This window comes from Leucoraja erinacea, chromosome 9 (assembly GCF_028641065.1).
Source record: "Leucoraja erinacea ecotype New England chromosome 9, Leri_hhj_1, whole genome shotgun sequence".
In the NCBI taxonomy this organism is placed as follows: Eukaryota; Metazoa; Chordata; class Chondrichthyes; order Rajiformes; family Rajidae; genus Leucoraja; species Leucoraja erinaceus.
In genome coordinates, this window is record NC_073385.1 from 15,336,375 (window position 1) to 15,358,386 (window position 22,012).

At 49.1% G+C, this 22,012-nt stretch overlaps 1 protein-coding gene across 8 annotated transcripts in view; it reads left to right on the plus strand.

Annotated features, from left to right (window-relative positions):
* Nucleotides 1-22,012, plus strand: part of nrxn3a (neurexin 3a) — a 1,361,409-nt gene that overhangs the window by 1,155,136 nt on the left and 184,261 nt on the right. For all 8 annotated transcript variants that reach the window (XM_055640186.1, XM_055640188.1, XM_055640185.1 and 5 more), the window contains one exon: nt 3,127-3,308. In XM_055640186.1, the coding sequence (XP_055496161.1) occupies nt 3,127-3,308 (182 nt within the window). The remainder of the gene's footprint in view (nt 1-3,126; nt 3,309-22,012) is intronic.

A 22,012-nucleotide genomic window follows, 5' to 3' on the forward strand; every position in this document is an offset into this window, starting at 1 on the left:
GGTTAATTGGCCTCTGTGGAGAAAAAAACATCCCGCTAGTGCCTAGGGATTGAATACGGAAGTGAGACCACATGGAGGACCAGGAAGGAACTGCAGGTGCTGGTTTACACCGTAGGTAGAGACACAAAGTGCTGGAGTAACTCAGCGGGACAGGCAGCATCTCTGGTTGAGGATGTTTCATAGTGGAGCAGTCAAAATGTGGAGACAGGATCTGTCGAGGAGATTTCACAGTGGCTTTTCAATTTCTCTTGTCTCCAGAGATGCTGCCCGACCTGCTGAGTTACTCCAGCACATTGTGTCTATGGAGGTCATGGGTGGTCGATGGTCAGCAAGGTCTTGGTGGGCTGAATGGCCTTTCATCCCAAAACTAAACCAAACTTCACCACCAGATAAAACTGCATCTTTTAAAGAACATATATTAGTGCATCAATGTGGCGCAGCGGTAGAGTTGCTGCCTTACAGCGCCAGAGACCCGGGTTCGATCCTGACCATGGGCGCTGCGTGGGTTTTTTCCGGGTGCTCCGGTTTCCTCCCACACTACAAAGACGTACAGGTTTGTAGGCTAATTGGCTTCATGTAAATGTAAATTGTCCTTTGTGTGCGTGTGTAGGATAGCGTTAGCGCGTGCGGATCGCTGGTCGGCGCGGACTCGGTGGGCCGAAGGGCCTGTTTCCCTGCTGTATTTCCCTGCGTATCTCTAAAGTGAACTAAACTAAATCAGTATGTGTCGGAAGGAACTGCAGATGCCGGTTTACACTGAAGATAGACACAAAATGCCGGAGTAACTCAGCGGGACAGGCGGTATATCTGGAGAGAAGGAATGGGCGAAGAGATTTCACGGCGGGTTTGTTATTCCTCTTTTGTCCAGAGACGCTGCCCGACCTGCTGACTTGATCCGGCACATTGTGTCTATGGAGGTAATGTGAATGGGTGGTCGATGGTCGGCAAGTTCTCGGTGGGCTGAATGGCCCGTATCTCGAAACTGAACGAAACCTCGTTTCGGGTCGGGACCCATCTTCAGCTGAAATTAATGTTGGAGGTTGAAGGTCCTCCACCTCCATCTCCGTTGCCTTGTGCTGAGAGCAGACTGTGGGGTAGGACAGCTGGGCTCGAATCGCCCTGAGACAGGCGGCATCTGTCTTCCAGTCTGTCTGCAGTGAGCTAATGCGAGTTAACATATTGTGGACGTTCTTGCGATGAGATGGGATCAAATGTGTAGGGACCCTGCGCTCGTGCCAGTGAGAGAACAAGGGGTGGAGCGGCGGTATAGTCAGTATTACAATTTTACCGTAATCAATTAACCCAATTAAGTGTTGGAGGAAACCGGAGCACCCGGAGAAAACCCACGCAGTCACTGGCAGAACGTACAGCCAGGAGTGAACCCGGGTCTCTGGCGCTGTAAGGCAGCAACTCTACCGCTGCACCACCGTGCCATGCAACATTTTTATTTCAGTGTAGGGATGCAATAAACGCGTTTAGCGTAGTTTAGTTCATCGTGTTTGGGGCAAAATTAGGCCATTCGGCCCATCAGGTTTACTCTGCCATTCAATCATGGCTGATCTATCTTGTCCACTCAACCCCATTCTCCTGCCTTCTCCCCATAACCTCTAACACCCGTACTAATCAAGAATCTGTCTATCTCTGCCTTAAAAATATCCACTGACTTGGCCTCCACAGCCATCATTGGCAATGAATTCCACAGATTCACCACCCTCTGACTAAAGAAACTCCTCCTCATCTCCTTCCTAAAGGAACGTCATTTAATTCTGAGGCTGTGACCTCTGGTCCTTTACTTCAGATTCGCTTTGCGTAATTTAGTTCAGTTTATTTTATCGTCATGTGGACGACACGGTGGCGCAGAGGTAGAGTTGCTGCCTTACAGAGCTTACAGCGCCAGAGACCCGGGTTCGATCCCGACTATGGGTGCTGTCTGTACGGAGTTTGTACATTCTCCCCGCGATCTTTGGTTTCCTGGGTTTCCTCCGAGATCTTCGGTTACCTCCCACACTCCAAAGACGTACAGGTTTGTAGGTTAATTGGCTTGGTATAAATGTAAATGTTGTACCTAGTGTGTGTGTGTGTGTGTGTGTGTGTGTGTGTGTGTGTGTGTGTGTGTGTGTGTGTGTGTGTGTGTGTGTGTGTGTGTGTGTGTGTGTGTGTGTGTGTGTGTGTGTGTGTGTGTGTGTGTAGGATGGTATTAAAGTGCGGGGATCGCTGGTCGGCACGGACAAGGTGGGCCGAAGGGCCTGTTTCCGCGCTGTATCTCTAATGTAAACTAAAACAAAATACAACGAAAGATACAACAAATATCTTTTTGTTGCGTGCTATACAGTCAGCTGAAATCTGTAGTTTCCTGCAGGGTAAGGATCAATGGTGCAAGGTGGGATTGCTCCCTGGACTAGCATTGAGTGAATGGGCTGAATGGCCATCTCATAGACTGGAAAGTTCATGGTTCCATGATTTATCGGTGCCAGTGTGTAATCACTGAATTATTGAAACCTCTACGATTATTAAAGGTAAACAAAAATGCTGGAGAAACTCAGCGGGTGAGGCAGCATCTATGGAGCCTGAAGAAGGGTCTCGACCCAAAACGTCACCTATTCCTTTCTCTCCATAGATGCTGCCTCACCCGCTGAGTTTCGCCAGCATTTTTGTCGACCTTCGATTTTTCCAGCATCTGCAGTTCTTTCTTAAACTATAAGATTATTAAGGGTTTGGACACGCGCTAGAGGCAGGAAACATGTCCCCGATGTTGGGGGAGTCCAGAACCGGGGGCCACAGTTTAAGAATAAGTGGTAAGCCATTTAGAACGGAGACGAGGGAACACTTTTTCACCCAGAGAGTTGTGAGTCTGTGGAATTCTCTGCCTCAGAGGGCGGTGGAGGCAGGTTCTCTGGATGCTTTCATGAGAGAAATAGATAGGGCACTTAAAGATAGCAGAGTCAGGGGATATGGGGAGAAGGCAGGAACGGGGTACTGATTGGGGATGATCACCCATGATCACATTGAATGCTGGCGCTGGCTCGAAGGGCCGAATGGCCTACTCCTGCACCTATTGTCTGTTGTCACTTGTACGACGTGCCCACTGACTGCCAGCTGCTGATGACCTTTCACCTTCCTTTCCAGCTGGCACGACCTACATCTTCGGCCGCGGTGGAGGCCTGATCACCTACACGTGGCCGGCTAACGACAGGCCCAGCACGCGGACGGACCGCCTGGCCGTTGGCTTCAGCACGGCGGTGAAGGATGCCATCCTGGTCCGAGTGGACAGCGCCCCCGGTCTCGGAGACTTCCTGCAGCTACACATCGTGAGTAACCCCCTGGCCATGCCCGATAGCCCGATACTGCACGGTGGCGCAGCGGTAGAGTTGCCGCCTCACAGCGCCGGAGACCCGGGTACCATCCCGACTACAGGCGCTGCCTGTACGGAGTTTGCACGTTCTCCCCGTGACCTGCCTGGGTTTGCTCCCAGATCTTCGGTTTCCTCCCACATTCCAAAGACGTGCAGGTTTGTAGGTTAATTGGTGTTTGTGTAAATTGTCCCCAGTGTGTGTAGGATAGTGTTAATGTGCGGTGATCGCTGGTTGGCGCGGACTCGGTGGGCCGAAGGGCCTGTTTCTGAGCTGTACACTCTCCCCCCACCCACCCCCACAGCCTCCCCTCCCCACCCTCTCTCTTTCCGTCTCTCTCTCTCCCTCTTTCTCTCTCTGTCTTTTTTCTCTCTCTCTCTCTCTCTCTCTCTCTCTCTTCTCTCCCTCAGTCTTTTTTTTTTCTCTCTCTCTCTTCTCTCTCTATTCTCTCCCCTCCCTCTTTCTCTTCTCTCTCTCTCTCTCCCTCCCTCTCTCTCACCCACTCTCTCTCACCTCTCTCTCTCTCTCCCTCTCTCTCTCTCTTTTCTCTCTCTCGTTCTCTCTCCCTCTCTCTCCCTCTCCGATGCTCTCTCTGATGTGTCTCCCCCTCTTTCATTCTTTCCTTCCCCCCCCCCCCCCCTCCCCCCCCCCCCCCCATCCACCACTCCCTCCCCCCCCCCCCCCCCCCCCACCCCACCCCCACCACCCTCTCTTGTGCAGAAATCATAGAGAGATTGTGTTGAGAACTGCGGAGGAATTAGCTCCTGGGTTCTCTGCTCCCTGACATGCTTGTCACGTTGATGAATGCACCAGATCTTGTTTAATGACGGAACATCTAATTGCCGAGCTTTCATCCTCCGAGATGTCGGGCCGTTGATATCTTGGAGAACTCAGGCCCACTGACCTCTCTGCATCAGAGCTGTGATTTATCAGCCCAGGTGACGTGCAAGGCCACTGGTTCTCAGTTTCCATGGGGGAAAAAAACATTTATTGTGTAATGAAGGAACTGCAGATGCCGGTTTAAACCGAAGACCGACACAAAAAGCTGGAGTAACCTGTTAAAGGAACAATGCGCATAGATAAAGAAAATAATTATCCCTCATTCAGCGGTGGTGCAGCGGTAGAGTTGCTGCCTCACAGCGCCGGGGACCCGGGTTCGATCCTGACTACGGGTGCTGTCTGTACGGAGTTTGCACGTTCTCCCCCTGACCTGCGTGGGTTTTCTCCGGGAGCTCCGGTTTCCTCCCACGCTCCAAAGACTTGCAGGTTTGTTGGTTGATTGGCTTGGTAAAATTGTGAATTGTCCCTAGTGTGTGTAGGATAGTGTTAATGTGCGCGAACTCGGTGGGCCGAAGGGCCTGTTTCCGCGCTGTATGTCTAAACTAAACTGAAGCTCACTGTGAAACATAGTCTGAGGGTACCTCTGTCCTGAACTTGTTAAAGGGACTACGTATTTAAATGCAGATAGTCTCAAAAAGCTGGAGTAACTCAGCACAGGAGCCAGACACCATCTCTGGAGAGAAGGAATGGGTGACGTTTCATAGGGATAAGGGAAACGAGAGATATAGACGGTGATGTGGCGAGATAAAGAACAATGAATGAAAGATATGCAAAATATTTAACGATGATGAAGGAAGCAGGCCATTGTTAGCTGGTCTGAAGAAGGGTCTCCACCCGAAAAGTCACCAGTCCCTTCTCTCCATAGATGCTGCCTCACCCGCTGAGTTCCTCCAGCATTTTTGTCCGCAGGCCATTGTTAGCTGCTTGTTGGGTGAAAAACAAACCCTTCTTCAAACTGAGAGTCGGGGGGGGGGGGGGGGGGGGGGGGAACTAGAGGTATAGACAGTGATATGTAGAGATACAGAACAAAGAAATGTCGGTTTTTTTGATAATAATGCCTGCCTGAAACTGTATCCACGTTACAAAGAATATATATTACAGAGAGGGCTTATTGGGTATGAATGTGTTTGGAGGCCAGCTTATGGCCATCATCTGTGTTTAGCCTTTGTTTGTGTGCCTGCTGTCCACACAAGATTCGAGGCGACGTGATTGAACTTGATGTTATCGGCGAGCACACGTCCCGCGATGTCGGGATGGATCGCTGGGCTCGGATGACAGCGTGATTGACCCAGACAGAAAACAGCAGGGGTTTGCCAAGCCCATGACCTCCCCACCACTCTCCGCGCTGTCGTCCGTTCCTCCTCCTCCTCCCCCCCCCCCCCCCCCCCCCCCCGCACCCGAATGAGATCAGTTATCCTCCGTCTACGCGCACGGATATCCAGCAGTGTTCAGGCCGAGAATACGTGAAACATGGAAAGTAGGTGCAGGACGAGTAGGCCATTCGGTCCTTCGAGCTAGCACCGCCATTCAACGTGATCACGGCTGATCATCCAGAATCAGTACCCCGAGAATGTACTGGGCTTGTACACTCTGGAGTTTAGAAGGATGAGAGGGAATCACATTGAAACATTTAAGATTATTAAGGGTTTGGAGACGCTAGAGGCAGGAAACATGTTCCCGATGTTGGGGGAGTCCAGAACCAGGGGCAACACACACAGTTTAAGAATAAGAGGTAAGCCATTTAGAACGAGACGAGGAAACACTTTTTCTCACAGAGAGTTGTGAGTCTGTGGAATTCTCTGCCTCAGAGGGCGGTGGAGGCTGGTTCTCTGGATACTTTCAAGAGCGAGCTAGATAGGGCTGTTAAAGATAGCAGAGTCAGGGGATATGGGGAGAAGGCAGGAGCGGGGTACTGATTGGGGATGATCAGCCATGATCACATTGAATGGCGGTGCTGGCTCGAAGGGCCGATTGGCCTACTCCTGCACTTATTGTTTATTGTCCATGGCTCCTGCTTTCTCCCCATATCCCTTGATTCAGTTAGCCCTAAGAGCTATATCTAACTCTCTCTTAAATGCAGAGAATTCCACAGATTCACAACTCTCTGGGTGAAAAGTTTTTTCCTCATCTTAGTCCTAAATGGCCTACTCCTTATTCTTAAACTGTGTGACCCCTGTTTCTGGACTCCCCCAATATGGGTAAAAAAAATCTGCATTTAGCCTGTCCTGTTTTAAATGTTTCTACAAAATCCCCTCGTATCCTAAATTCCAGGGAATATAAGCCCAGTGAGACCCATTCTCTCAGCATATGACAGTCCCGCCATCCCGGGAATTAACCTTGTAAACCTACGCTGCACTCCCTCAACAGCAAGAATGTCCTTCCTCAAATTAGGGGACCAAAACTGCACACAATACTCCAGGTACGGTCTCACCAGGGCCCTGTACAACTGCAGTAGGACCTCTTTGGTCCTAAACTCAAATCCTCTCGCAATGAAGGCCGACATGCCATTAGCTTTCTTCACTGCCCGCTGTACCTGCCTGCTTACTTTCGTGTGTAGGAAAGAACTGCAGATGCTGAATTAAACCGTAGGTAGACGCAAAATGCTGGAGTAACTCAGCGGGTCAGGCAGCATCTCCGGAGAGAAGGAATGGGCGACGTTTTGGGTCGAGATCCTTCCTCCCGAAACGTCGCCATTCCTTCTCTCCAGAGATGCTGCCTCACCCGCTGAGGTACTCCAGCATTTTGTGCGTGCTTACTTTCAGTGACTGATGTACAAGGACACCCAGGTCTCGTTGCACCTCCCCTTTTCCTAATAACAATCTGCCTTCGTGTTCGAGGGAGTGGCCGGGGTGAGACTGGTCCTTGATGATGCTGCTGGCCTTGCCGAGGCAGTTTGAGGTGTAGACGGAGTCAATGGAAGGGAGGTTGATTTATGTGACGGTCTGGGCTGCGTCCACAACTCTGCAACTCTGCAATTCCTTGCGGTCTTGGATGGAGTCTATTTTATTTTGTCCAGTCTCAGCATCTCTGTTGCTGCCTGGCCTTCGCAAGCAAGCTTTCCTGCAAACTATGAATTGAATGGAATAAATGTTATCAGCCAAGTATGTTATACATACAAGGAATTTGCCTTGGCACTTCGCTCGCAAGTAACAACATGATATTTGAAAATAAAACATTTTAATTTAAACATGTGAAGAATGAAATAAAATACCAGAGGAAAAAAGAGGCTACAGACTCTTGGCTGTTGAGTAGAGCTACTGCTTGTGGGGGAAAAAGCTGTTATTATGTCTGGCTGTGGCGGCTTTGACAGTCCGGAGTCGCCTTCCAGAGGGAAGTGATTCAAAGAGTTTGTGGCCAGGGTGAAGGGCCTGTCCCACTTAGGCGATATTTAGGAGACTGCAGGCGACTAGGCCCGTAGGCCTGCTGTCACCACATGGTCGCCTGTACGATCTCCTCAGTCGCCCCAAGAGTCCGCGCAGGATTCTGGTTGCCACAGAATTTTGAAACGGTCAAAACGTTTCGGCGACCGTTGTCTTGACGACAATGGGGGGTAGACTGATGTAGTCTGATGTAGCATAAGGTAGGTGATGTTGCCTGGATGATGTAAGGGCCTGTCCCACTTGGCGATTTATTCGGCGAATGCCGGCGTCATATCAGGGTCGGCGATTGATTTTGAAAATGTCAAAATCCAGCGGCGACAAGAAAAAATGTTGCGACCCTTGAAAAAACACCGCTCGCCAATACATCATCACACAGCATCACGCCACAAATCAGTCGATGATGCCGGCAGTTGCCGAATAAATCGGCAAGTGGGACAGGCCCTGTAAGATGTCGCCAGGGTGACGTAGGTAGTTGCCGGTGATGACATCGGTGAATTCCATTCAAGTTATACTATAGATAATTTAAATGTTAATGTTTTTATAATATTTTGTTGTATGCACAGTTGTATGTTCAAGTTATATTATAGATAATTTAAAATTTAATATTATTACAATATTTTTGTTTGCACTGTATGTCGTAGGGGCGTATGTCGTAGTGCCGGTATTTTGGCGACCTCAAACAATCGCCTGTGTGGGACAGGCCCTTGAGAGGGGTCAGAGATGATCCTACCCGCTCGCTTCCTGGCCCTTGCAGTGCACAGTGCGTTGATGCTGCTGTTGCTCTGCAGTGCACATTTGTCTCCCAATCAAGGTGTTCTGACACCATATCATTAAGATTTAGAGCCAGGTGTGTGATTTATGTCCAAGTGTGGCTTGGATTCCCAATGAGCCACAGAGGCTAGTGCAGAGAAATCGACAGGCTCTACTCAGAGTAGGGGAATCGAGAACCAGAGGACATCGGTTTAACTGCAGATGCTGGTTTAAGCCGAAGATAGACACAAAAAGCTGGAGTAACTCGGCGGGACTCCAGCCTTTTGTGTCTACCTTCGGACATGGGTTTAAGGTGAGGGGGGAAAGACCTAATGGGAACCCGAGCGGTCATTTTTCACACAAAAAGGTGGTGTGTGTATGGAATGAGCTGCCGGAGGAGGTAAATGAGGCAGAAACATAGAAAATAGGTGCAGGAGTAGGCCAGAGCCGCTGCATTACAGCGCTAGAGACACCAGTTCGATCCTGACCACGGGTGCTGTCTGTACGGAATTTGTAAGTTCTCCCCGTGACCTGCATGAGGTTTTCTCCGAGATCTTCGGTTTCCTCCCACACTCCAAAGACGTGCAGGTTTGTAGGTCAATTGTCTTGGTATAAATGTAAGATTGTCCCTAGTGTATGTAGAGTAGTGTTAATGTACGGGGATCGCTGGTTGGCGCCGACTCAGTGGGCCGAAGGGCCTGTTTCCGTGCTGTATCACTAAACTAAACCAAACTGAAAAGCTTTTCACTGTACCTCAGTCCACGTGATACTAATAAACTAAACTAAACTCAAAGATTTAAGTGTAATTTACGTTCAAGTGTAGCCCCATTCATCTTTATAGAGTGATAGAGTGATACAGTGTGGAAACAGGCCCTTCGGCCCAACTTGCCCACACCGACCAACATGTCCCAGCTACACTAGTCCCACCTGCTCGCATTTGGTCCAGATCCCTCCAAACCTGTCCTATCCATGTACCTGTCCGACTGTTTCTTAAATGATGGGATAGTCCCAGCCTTAACTACCTCCTCTGGCAGCTTGTTCCATACACCCACCACCCTTTGTGTGAAAAAGTTACCCCTCTGATTCCTATTAAATCTTTTCCCCTTCACCTTGAACCTATGTCCTCTGGCCCTCGATTCTACTACTCTGGGCAAGAGACTCTGTGCATCTACCCGATCTATTCCTCTCATGATTTTATACACCACTATAAGATCACCCCAGTGCTCCAAGGAGTAGAGACCCAGCCTGCTCAACCCCTCCCGATAGCTCAGACCCTCTAGTCCTGGCAACATCCTCGTAAAGAATCTTCCAAAGGTAAATTTTCCATGGTTAGGGGTCTTTGTATATTGTCCCAAACAAGAGCTTGTTAGCGCACCCACGTAAGCATTGAATTGAATACTTGACAAGTCACAGTGAATTTCTTTGCTCGCCTACTCAAAGTATGCGAATAGTCACCACATAAAGTACGCTGACAGTTACAAATATCCCCTCCCCCCCCCCCCCTCGCGCCAGGTCCCCCTTTGTTCTTATCTCCCCCCCCCCACCCTCACGACGGTCCCCCCACGCCAGGTCTCCATTGTTCTTCCCCCCCCTCCTTCATGGGGGTCTCCCCCCACATCTCCCCTCCCCCCCCTCAAGCTGCAAGTAAGAAATGCATTCCCACCGCTGCTTCATGGGGAGCTGACAACATGACGGTCACTACGTTGTAGTGCACAAACCGGACAACACACAACGGCAAAAACAGAAACAGCTTGCCTTTTATAGAGCGCCATTAACCTTACAAATTGTTTCAAGGTCCTTCACAGCAACGCTGCCAAACCAGAGCGGTGCGGAGAGCTAGGTGTCGGTGTTAATGCAGAGGTAGTCCAGAGATGCTCAGTTCAGTTCAGTTTAGTTTATTGTCACCTGGAACTAGCACGGGGGGGGTGGGTGGTGATTTGTAACTTAGGAAGTGCCCTTTATTTGTGACTATTCGCATACCTTGGAAAGTGGAAAGCTTTTTATTGCGTGCTATCCAGTCAGCGGAAAGACAATACGTGATTACAATCGAGCCCTTTGCAGTGTACAGATACATGATAGACAATAGGTGCAGTAGGCCATTCGGCCCTTCGAGCCAGCACCGCCATTCAATGTGATCATGGCTGATCATCCACAATCAGTCCCCCGTTCCTGCCTTCTCCCCATATCCCTTGACTCCGCTATATTTAAGACCCTATCTAGCTCTTGTAGATGTATCTCTATCTGGATGCATGATAAGGGAATAACGTTTAGTGCAAGGTAAAGCCAGCAAAGTCCGAACAAGGATAGTCCGAGGGTCACCAATGAGGCAGACAGTAGTTTGGGACTGCTCTCTGGTTGTGATGGGATGGTTGAGATGCCTGACAACAGCTGGGATGAAACAGTTCCGGAATCTAGAGGTGGACAAAAAATGCTGGAGAAACTCAGTCGGTGAGGCAGCATCTATGGAGCGAAGGAATAGGTGACGGGTCTTGAACCAAAACGTCCCGCTGAGTTTCTCCAGCACCTTTGTCTACCTTTGATTTTTCCAGCATCGGCAGTTTCTTCTTAAACCTGAATCTGGACGTGTGCGTTTTCACACTTCCAGAGTTGTCTGTGAGACTGTGCCCGACATGATGGGCCAAAGGGTCTGTTCCATGTTGTTTAAGAGACTTTTACATAGGCACGTGGATATGCAGGGAATAGAGGGATACAGATCACCTGCGGGCAGATGTGATGGGTTTAAGTTGGCATCATGTTGGGTACAGACATGGTGGGCTGAATAGACAATAGACAATAGGTGCAGGAGTGGGCCATTCGGCCCTTTGAGCCAGCACTGCCATTCAATATGATCATGCCTTCTCCCCATATCCCCTGACTCAGCTATCTTTAAGAGCCCTATCAAGCTTTCTCTTGAAAGTATCCAGAGAACCAGTCTCCACTGTCCTCTAAGGCAGAGAATTCCAGAGACTCACAACTCTCTGTGTGAAAAAATGTTTCCTCATCTCCGTTTTAAATGGCTAACCGCTTATTCTTAAACAGTAGCCCCTGGTTCTGGACTCCCCCAACATCGGGAACATGTTTCCTGCCTCTAGCGTGTCCAAATCCTTAATAATCTTATACGTTTCAATAAGATTCCCTCTCATCCTTCTAAACTCCAGAGTGTACAAGCCCAGCCGCTCCATTCTCTCAGCATATGATAGTCCCGCCATCCCGGGAATTAACCGTGTGAATCTACGCTGTACTCCCTCAATAAGCTTGGATGGTATCATGGTATAAAAGGCAGAGCTGTCGTCTATGAATAGGAGTCTGGCGTAGGGGTCTCTCTAATCCAGGTGTTCGAGGGATGAATGGCTAGCACCTAGGGATGCCAACTTCCTCATCCCGAATAGGGGACCAAAGGTTGAAATACGGGGCAAATTCCCCAAGGCAATTCGTTGACCGACTCTGCTGTGGCTGGGTGAATGATGAGTTGGCCCGGGTGCTGGACTGTACACAAAGCCCAGCCGGCGGGCCAGCTGAGGAGTTTAGGCCCGGGCCGCGCGACGTCACGCTCCCCATCCAACTCATGAACCAATGATCGTCCATGAGAAGGAGGGGTGGTGGTGGTGTCGGCGGTAAGCGAAGGTCCGAAGATCGGACAGCTGGCTGGGCTGCCGACCGACGGGGCCACGGGCGAGGCGCTGCTGCTGCTGCTGCTGCACTCCATGGGCTGCACTACGTCGGGACGGGTGAGGCGGGGCCGGACACGGCGCTCCGACCCGACAGTCCTCTCGACCCAAGTGGTAGCAGTCAAATACGGGACAAGGGCGATCCCGTACTGGACAAACCAATTTAGCCCAACATACGGGATGTCCCGGCTAATACGGGACAGTTGGCGACCCTACTAACACTGTATCTCTGAACTAAACTAAACTACACTAGCAGAAGGTGGACAAAAATGCTGGAGAAACTCAGCGGGTGAGGCAGCATCTGTGGACGTTTCGGGTGGAGACCCTTCAGACTCTCTAAACTAAACTAGCATTTACCTTGCGTCTCTGTTCAGCCCCTGAGACTCGCTTTCTCCGATAGGTCAGGGAACCTTGCGGCATTTCTCATGGGTAGGCAGAAGGCATGAAAATAAATTGAACATTGGCCTACGAAACCTGCCAATTCATTCCTCACATATATTCAATTACTTCCCTTGCCTTGTGCAGGCAGGATGCTGTTAGACACTCATCATGCATGGCAACAACATAGGGAAATAAGCCTTTTGCTCCGTTCAGTATACTATGGGGAGGCTAATGTTACATTACAGTATCTCCAACAACTCATTAAATCTGATGTCGAACCTCACGGGATGTACACCGTTCATCCACTATGTTAAAGGGTTTGACATTCCATTGCGTTCCACCGTCTTGTGCTCTGTACATAGTCAATAACAATCCTCAGATCGACACAGAAATGCTGGAGTAACTCACAGAGTCACAGAGTGATACAGCGTGGAAACAGGCCCTTCGGCCCAATTTATGATGGCAGTCGTAGATAGTCGTAGCTGGCCCGAGAAATAAAATGCAAACATGACAGTTTGGTCACAGTTTAAGGATAAAGGGGAAATCTTTTCGGACTGAGATGAGAAAAACATTTTTTACACAGAAGGTGTTGAAACTCTGGAATTCTCTGCCACAGAATGTATTTGAGGCCAGTTCATTGGCTATATTTAAGAGGGAGTTAGATGTGGCCCTTGTGGCTAAAGGGATCAGGGGGTATGGAGACTTCAGGTACAGGATACTGAGTTGGATGATCAGCCATGATCATATTGAATGGCGGTGCAGGCTCGATGGGCCGAATGGCCTACTCCTGCACCTATTTTCTATGCTTCATAATTTTATCATGTGATCATTTTCCACTCGTAGTTAGTCATAGTTGGTCTTAAGTGTGGAAGACTGAGGTCGAGGTGGTTCTTAGGAGGTTGTAGACATAGTCGTAGGAGGTCGTAGACATGGGCGTAGGAGGTCTTTTACTTTGGCGAGTCAACACGACCTTGACACATTTTTCAACTCTTCTAGGGTCTTCTAAACTCGTGGGTTGGGTCATCCAAGTGGGACAGGCCCTTAAGGCACCTCTGTGTTACCGTGCTTCCTTAGTGCAAGGCTGGTGTTCAGCTGTCTGGAATGGATCTGTTTCCATCATCTCCTGATTCAGACATAAGAGCACATTATCCGCTGGGAACCAGCGTCAACAGAACCTTATTATGTTCTGTCAGTCTGTCTCACCACAACAAACTCTTATCTCTACCTATCTTCCGATCTATCTCACTTTCTGATGTTCAGGCCTTGTTGTTTACCTGCCCATCTCACCGCATCCATCCATCAGTTTATATCTATATCCCCCGATCTGCCTCGCCGACTAACTGATAGTATCCGTCCCCATCTGTCTCACTGTGTCTCCACATCCCTCTTCCCATCAATCAATCTCCCCATCGATTTATCCGTTTCCTTCGGCTTTTATCAGCCTTCCTGTCAACCCCGGCATTTATCAATGGGTAGATCCAGCCATCCGTCCCACCGAACTGTCCACCCGACCATAAATACAGACCCGGGGGTCACTGCTGCCTAATGTGCGGGATAACGGCAGACAGGCAGCAGATCGTAACAAAAGGAGTCGAGTACAGGAGCAAAGAGGTCCTTCTGCAGTTGTACAGGGCCCTAGTGAGACCACACCTGGAGTATTGTGTACAGTTTTGGTCCCCTCATTTGAGGAAGGACATTCTTGCTATTGAGGGAGTGCAGTGTAGGTTCACCAGGTTAATTCCCGGGATGGCGGGACTGTCATATGCTGAGAGAATGGAGCGGCTGGGCTTGTACACTCTGGAGTTTAGAAGGATGAGAGGGAATCTTATGGAAACGTATAAGATTATGAAGGGTTTGGACACGCTAGAGGCAGGAAACATGTTCCCGATGTTGGAGGAGTCCAGAACCAGGGTCCACAGTTTAAGAATAAGGGGTAGGCCATTTAGAACGGAGACGAGGAAACACTTTTTCACCCAGAGAGTTGTGAGTCTGTGGAATTCTCTGCCTCAGGTGGAGGCCGGTTCTCTGGAGAGAGCTAGATAGGGCTCTTAAAGATAGTGGAGTCGGCGGATATGGGGAGAAGGCAGGAACGGGGCACTGATTGTGGATGATCAGCCATGCATTTCGTTGTCTCTGTACTGTACACTGACAATGACAATTAAAATTGAATCTGAATCTGAATCTGAATGATCACATTGAATGGCAGTGTTGGCTCGAAGGGCCGAATGGCCTACTGCTGCACCTGTTGCCTATTGTCTATCGTCAATGGGTAGATCCAGCCATCCGTCTCACTGAACTGTCCACCCGACTGTAAATACAGACCGGGGTCACTGGCTGCCTAAGAGATAACGGCAGACAGACTCCAGATGGTAACGCCCGATCCAAATTTAACTTCCATTGATTTCAGCTTTGCAAGTGGAACATTACCTGATCTCCCGGTTGCCAAACAAATAACTCCCCCTCCCATTCCCACACTGACCTTTCTGTCCAGGGCCTCCTCCGTTGTCAGAGTGAGGCCCAGCGCAAATTGGAGGAACAGCGCCTCATATTTTGCTTGTGCAGCTTTACACCCCAGCGGTATGAACATTGACTTCTCTAACTTCAAATAGTCCTCGCTTTCCCTGTCTCTCCGTCCCTCTCCCTTCACAGTTCTCCGACTAGTTTCACTGTCCTCCTGATCAGGTTTTACTGATTGCGCGCCCCATTGCCACCTTCCCCTCAGCTAACGACAATCCATCCCACATTTTCCTTGACCCTCGTCCCCTTTTGATCTCTCGTTTTCACACCTTACCCATCCATATCTCTGTGCGTGTGTCTCTCTCTCTCTCCCCTGACTCTCAATCTGAAGAAGGATCTCGACCCGAAACGTCACCCATTCCTTCTCTCTCCGGAGATGCTGCCCGTCCCGCTGAGTTACTCCAGCTTTTTGTGTCTGTCTTCGGTGTAAACCGGCGTCTGCAGTTCCTTCCCTTCAAGAACATTTGGAAGTGTTTAAGAAAGAACTACAGATGCTGGAAAAATCGAAGGTAGACAAAAATTGCTGGAGAAACTCAGCGGGTGAAGCAGCATCGATGGAGCGAAGGAATAGGTGACGTTTCGGGTCGGGACCCTTCTTTAGAATGGGACTTCTTTGGAACTGGCTCGTTAAGATTTCTTCCGATTAATCAAGCGATGAGTTCCACCTCACAACAGGGGCATCAATTACTGAGAAACATGAAGCTTGCATTTTGACACCAAGGACGATTTGCATATACGTGATCCTTTCCCTGACTTCAACGCGTCTCAAGTATCTTTGGAGCAAGGTTCCAGCATCCAATTCTTGCACAGCCAGGTGCCACAAGCAGTAATGAGCTGCTGAGCAGTTAGTATAATGATTAGCTTATTTTGGTTTAGGTTCAGAGATACAGTGAGGGAAGAGACCCTTCGGCCCCGCAGAGACCGTGCCGACCAGCGATCCCCGCTCCGACTGCGCTGACCAGCGATCCTCTCAAGAGAGAGCTAGACAGGGCTCTTAAAGATAGCGGAGTCAGGGGATATGGGGAGATGGCAGGAACGGGGTCCTGATAGGGGATGATCAGCCATGATCACATTGAATGGCGGTGCTGGCTCGAAGGGACGAATGGCCTACTCCTGCACCTATTGTCTATTGTCACATTAACGCTACCCCACGCACACTAGGGACAATATTTTTACATTTATACCAAGCCAATTAACCCCCGGAGTGTGGGAGGGAGCCAAAGATCTCGTAGAAAACTCACGGGGAGAACGTACAAACTCCGTACAGACAGCATCCGCAGTCAGGATCGAAAGCACGGAGGATGAACGTAGCGGGTGCGTCGGAGCTCGGGGACGAATCTTAGCGGCTCGTAACGCTAACGGCAGGTACTCGGGAAGACTCGTGAAGATTTTTCAACACGTTGAAAAATGTCCACGAGAGCCCCAAATACCGACGAGCGGCCATTACCGTAAATCTCCGAGTTTGAATCAGGGCAAACTCGGGAGATTTCTTGGAATGAACTCGTACCATGGGACAGGGGTTTTAGGAGGGAATGTTAGATCAGCCATGATTGAATGGCGGAGTAGAATTGATGGGCCGAATGGCCTAATTCTACCCCTATCTCTTATGATCTTATGATCCTATCCACATCCACTCTGTCCAGTCCTTTCAATCACATTGCAATGGGACTTGAAATAGACACACAAAGCTGGAGTAACTCAGCGGGACAGGCAGCGCCTCTGGAGAAGACCCTACTTCAGACACCGTAACATCACCTATTCCTTTTTGTCCCCAGATGCTGCCTGGCCCACTGAGTTACTCCAGCTATGTTGTGTCTTATCTTCGGTCTAAACCAGCATCTGCAATTCCTTCTGACACATATTTTAAATTAAAAAAAAAATTATTTTTAATTATACAATTACTTTTATTTACAAAAAATTAAATGTACAGAGTATTAATATAAACCAAGACTGCCTATGTTGACAGTTTTACAAACAAACGATCATCAGATTAATATAACGGCAAATTTATCAACAATATGCTGGACCTCCCGTGGCGGCCAGCATTCACGGATGCCTCCAGAGTCCCCGTGGACACCGCGGGTTCCCTCTCCAGGGACACGCGGGCACGGACGTATGCCCGGAAGAGCGGCAGGCAGTCGACTACCCGCTGCCTGGACCCGCGAACAGCCATCTTGGCCAGGCCCAGGAGCAGACGGACGGGGATAGACAATAGACAATAGATGCAGGAGTAGGCCATTTGGCCCTTCCATCCAGCCGCCATTCAATGTGATCATGGCCTGGGATGTCAGGACTGTCTTATGAAGAAAGGCTGGATAGACTTGGTTTATATTCTCTAGAATTTAGGAGATTGAAAGGGGATCTTATAGAAACTTACAAAATTCTTAAGGGGTTGGACAGGCTAGATGCAGGAAGATTGTTCCCGATGTTGGGGAAGTCCAGGACAAGGGGTCACGGCTTAAGGATAAGGGGGAAATCCTTTAAAACCGAGATGCGGAGAACTTTTTTCACACAGAGAGTGGTGAATCTCTGGAACTCTCTGCCACAGAGGGTAGTTGAGGCCAGTTCATTGGCTATATTTAAGAGGGAGTTAGATGTGGCCCTTGTGGCCAAGGGGATCAGAGGGTATGGAGAGAAGGCAGGTACGGGATACTGAGTTGGATGATCAGCCATGATCATATTAAATGGCGGTGCAGGCTCGAAGGGCCGAATGGCCTACTCCTGCACCTAATTTCTATGTTTCTATGTTTCGATCATCCCCAATCAGTACCCCGTTCCTGCCTTCTCCCCATATCCCCTGACTCAGCTATTTTTAAGAGCCCTATCTAGCTCCCTCTTGAAAGCATCCAGAGAGCACAGACTCACCACTCTCTATGAGAAAAAGTGTTTCCTCATCTGCGTTCTAAATGGCTTACTCCTTATTCTTAAACTGTGGCCCCTGGTTCTGGATTCCCATCGGGAACATGTTTCCTGCCTCTAGCATGTCCAAACCCTTAACAATCTTATACGTTTCAATGAGATTCCCTCTCATCCTTCTAAACTCCAGAGTGTACAAGCCCAGCCGCTCCATTCTCTCAGCATATGGCAGTCCCGCCATCCCCGGAATTAACCTTGTGAACCTACGCTGCACTCCATCAACAGCAAGAATGTCCTTCCTCAAATTTGGGGACCAAAACTGTACACAATACTCCAGGTGTGGTCTCACTAGGGCTCTGTACAGCTGCCTAAGGACCTCTTTGCTCCTATATTCGATTCCTCTTGTTATAAAGGCCAACATGCCATTCGATTTCTTCAGTGCCTGCTGTACCTGCATGCTTACTTTCATGGGGCTAGAAGTAATGTCGCCAAAACTTGAGGAGCAGCCCCTTTGGAAAGTCGAACAGGGGGCTGCAACCTTTCAATGAAACATGGTCTCTTTCCTTCCGACACATTGGGACGGGAGTCCCATATAGGCTGGACTAGTTAAGGAGGTCACTGTTGCCTTCCTGAAGGACACGTGTGGACTAGATGATTGCTTTGACAAATGAAGATGCCTCTCACTGCCCGGTAATCTCCGACGCTGTTTTTAGCTCAGTGTCAGCAAAGACCTACATTGAAAATCCACGCGCTCCTTCAATCTCTCGCCAAACACCAGTGGATTAGATTCAAATTGCCGCACAGAGACTTTCTCCTGCCCGTTTACAATTTTCCAAAGTCCCCGATGAAAATGGAGATCGAGCAGCGAGCCCCTCTCACCTCTGGAAAGCAGACGGTCGCAGAGTCATAGAGTGATACAGTGTGAAAACAGGCCCTTCAGCCCAACTTGCCCACACCGGCCAACATGCAACATGTCCCAGCGACACTAGCCCCCCCCCCTGCGCTTGGTCCATATCCCTGTCGGTGCTCGGAGAGTGAGATTTCTCATGGCTTCATTCATTTCTTGACTCAATTCACCATCATACATTGAGATATTGTTGAGGTGGTCAGGATTGTATGAGGATTGAATGGAAATGAATTCTAATGCGATCTGAGCTCTCCAAGGGCGAGTGTTCGAGATGACCTTAAATAAAGCCTTGATGTAAGGGCTGGCACAGTGGCGCAGCGGTAGAGTTGCTGCATAACAGCACCAGAGTCCCGGGTTCGATCCTGACTACGGGTGCTGCCTGTACGGAGTTTGTACGTTCTCAATGGACAATAGACAATGGTCCAGCAGTAGGCCATTCGGCCCTTCGAGCCAGCACCGCCATTCAATATGATCATGGCTGATCAACCCCAATCAGTACCCCGTTGCTGCCTTCTCCCCATATCCACTGACTCCGCTATCTTTAAGACCTCTATCTAACTCTCTCTTAAAAGCATCCAGAGAATTGGCCTCCACCGCCTTCTGAGGCAGAGAATTCCACAGATTCGCAACTCTCTGGGTGAAAAAGTTTTCTCGCATCTCCGTTCGAAATGGCCTACCCCCTAATTCTTAAAGTTTGTACACTCTCCCCGTGACCTGCGTGGGTTTTCTCCGGGTGCTCCGGTTTCCCCCTACACTCCAAAGACGTGCAGGTTTGGAGGTTAATTGGCTTCTGTTAATTGTCCCTAGAAGGTAGGATAGAACTAGTGTACGGAGTGATTGTTGGTCGGGGCAGACTGTTGGTGGGCCAAAGGGCCTGTTTCCATGCTGTGTCTCTGAACTAAACTAAATTAAAATTAAACAAAAAGTTTTCTACGGGTGCTAGGGTTTCCTCCGACAGTTCAAAGACGTACAGGTTTGCAGGTGGTGCAGGAAAGAACGGCAGATGCTGGTTTAAATCGAAGGTAGACATAAAATGCTGGAGTAACCCAGCGGGACAGGCAGCATCTCCGGAGAGAAGGAATGGGCGACGTTTCAGGTCGAGGCCCTTCTGCGGTTAATTGCCTTCTGTAAAAATTGTAAATTGTTCCTAGTGTGTAGAATAGTGCTAGTTTATGGGGATCACTGGCCGTCATAAGGTCATAAGTGACAGGAGTGGAATAAGGCCATTCGGCCCATCAAGTCTACTCCGCCATTCAATCATGGCTGAACTATCTCTCCCTCCTAACCCCATTCTCCTTCCTTCTCCCCATAACCTCTGACACCTGTACTAATCAAGAATCTATCTATCTCTGCCTTAAAAATATCCACTGACTTGGCCTCCACAGCCGTCTGTGGCAAAGAATTCCACAGATTCACCACCCTCTGACTAGATAAATATTTCCTAATTTCTTTCCTAAAAGAACATCCTTTAATTCTGAGGCTATGACCTCTAGCCCTAGACCTTCCCACTAGTGGAAATATCCTCGACACATCAACTCTATCCAAGCCTTTCACTATTCAGTGTTTCAATGAGGTCCCCCCCCCTCATTCTTCTAAACTCCAGCAAGTACAGGCCCAGTGCTGTCAAACGCTCATCATATGTTAACGCGGGTTCGATCCTGATTATCGTTGCCGCCTGCACGGAATTTGTACATTCTCCCCGTGACCAGCGTGGGTTTTCTCCGAGATTTTCTATTTCTTCCCGCGCTCCAACGACTTGCAGGTCTGTAGGCTTGGGCTTGTATACTTGGTATGAGCGTAAAACTGTCCCTAGTGTGTGTAGGACAGTGTGCAGGGATCGCTGGTCGACACGGACCCGGTGGGCCAAAGGGCCCGTTTCCGCGCTGTATCTCGAAACTAAAACTGAAAGTCTCGACCCGAAACCTCACCCGTTCCTTCTCTGCAGAGATGCTGCCTGTCCCACTAAGTTACCCCAGCTTCTTGTGTCTATCTCCTTCAAATAAAATTACAGACGTTCAAATGATTTCGCCGGCGTGTAGCTGTCCCACAGCCAAACAGCCGAGGTTAACAACACTTGAGCCAAAGGGAGATTGCAGCAACGACTTCAGTCGATACACATTACACATGCACATTGGAAATTCCATTCAGATCAGGTTAAATTTCCCAAGGGAGGGGAAATAACATTTGTTTCATGAAATGACCTTCCCACTGTTCTTAATCGATCTCGTGCCCAGACAGATAGATAGGGACTGCGCACTATTTTATGCGGAGGTGCCATAAAGTGGTGCGAACATCGCCTCAGAGGTTGCGATGAATTATTTGAAGATTCCAGCCACCTTGCGGGATTATAAACTCCGCTGCATGGCCAGGGAGTGAATCTTAGGCCTAGGCACAAAATGCTGGATTAACTCAACGGGACAGGCAGCATCTCTGGAGCAGACAAATGGGTGACGTTTCGGTGCGAGACCCTTCTTCAGACTCTGAAATGCCTGATCCGTTGAGTTACTGCAGCATCTAGGGCTCTGGTAAGACCACATCTGCAGTATTGTGTACAGTATTGGTCTCCTAATTTGAGGAAGGAGAAGCTACATTGCAGCGTAGGTTCACGAGATTGATCCCTGGGATGGCGGGACGGTCAAATGAGGAAAGATTGAAAAGACTAGGCTTGTATTCACTGGAGCTCAGAAGGATGAGGGAGGGATCTTATAGAAACATAGAAAAAGGATGAGTGGGGATCTTATAGAAACATATAAAATTATAAAAGGATTGGACAAGCTAGATGCAGGAAAAATGTTCCCAATGTTGGGCGAGTCCAGAACCAGGGGCCACAGTCTTAGAATAAAGGGGGGGCCATTTCAGACTGAGGTGAGAAAAAATGTTTTCACCCAGAGAGTTGTGAATTTGTGGAATTCCCTGCCACAGAGGGCAGTGGAGGCCAAATCACCGGATGGATTTAAGAGAGAGTTAGACAGAGCTCTCGGGACTAGTGGAATCAAGGGATATGGGGAGAAGGCAGGCACGGGTTATTGATTGGGGACGATCAGCCATGATCACAATAAATGGCGGTGCTGGTTCAAAGGGCCAAATGGCCTCCTCCTGCACCTATTTCCTATGTTTCTATGTATCTATTTTGTGCCTTGCCTTTAGATTTACTCCAGCATTTTGCGTCTATCTTCGATTTAAACCAGCATCTGCAGTTCCATCCACAGTGAATCTTAGGCTGACTGCCGACACTCAGCCAACCGCTGAAGGTTGATGGAATTTTTCAAATTGGAAAGCAATGGATTATACGGGTATAACATTTAAATAAATCACACGCAAATCCCCACAAGCTGAAAGGGAGGAATTTAAAACGATATGATA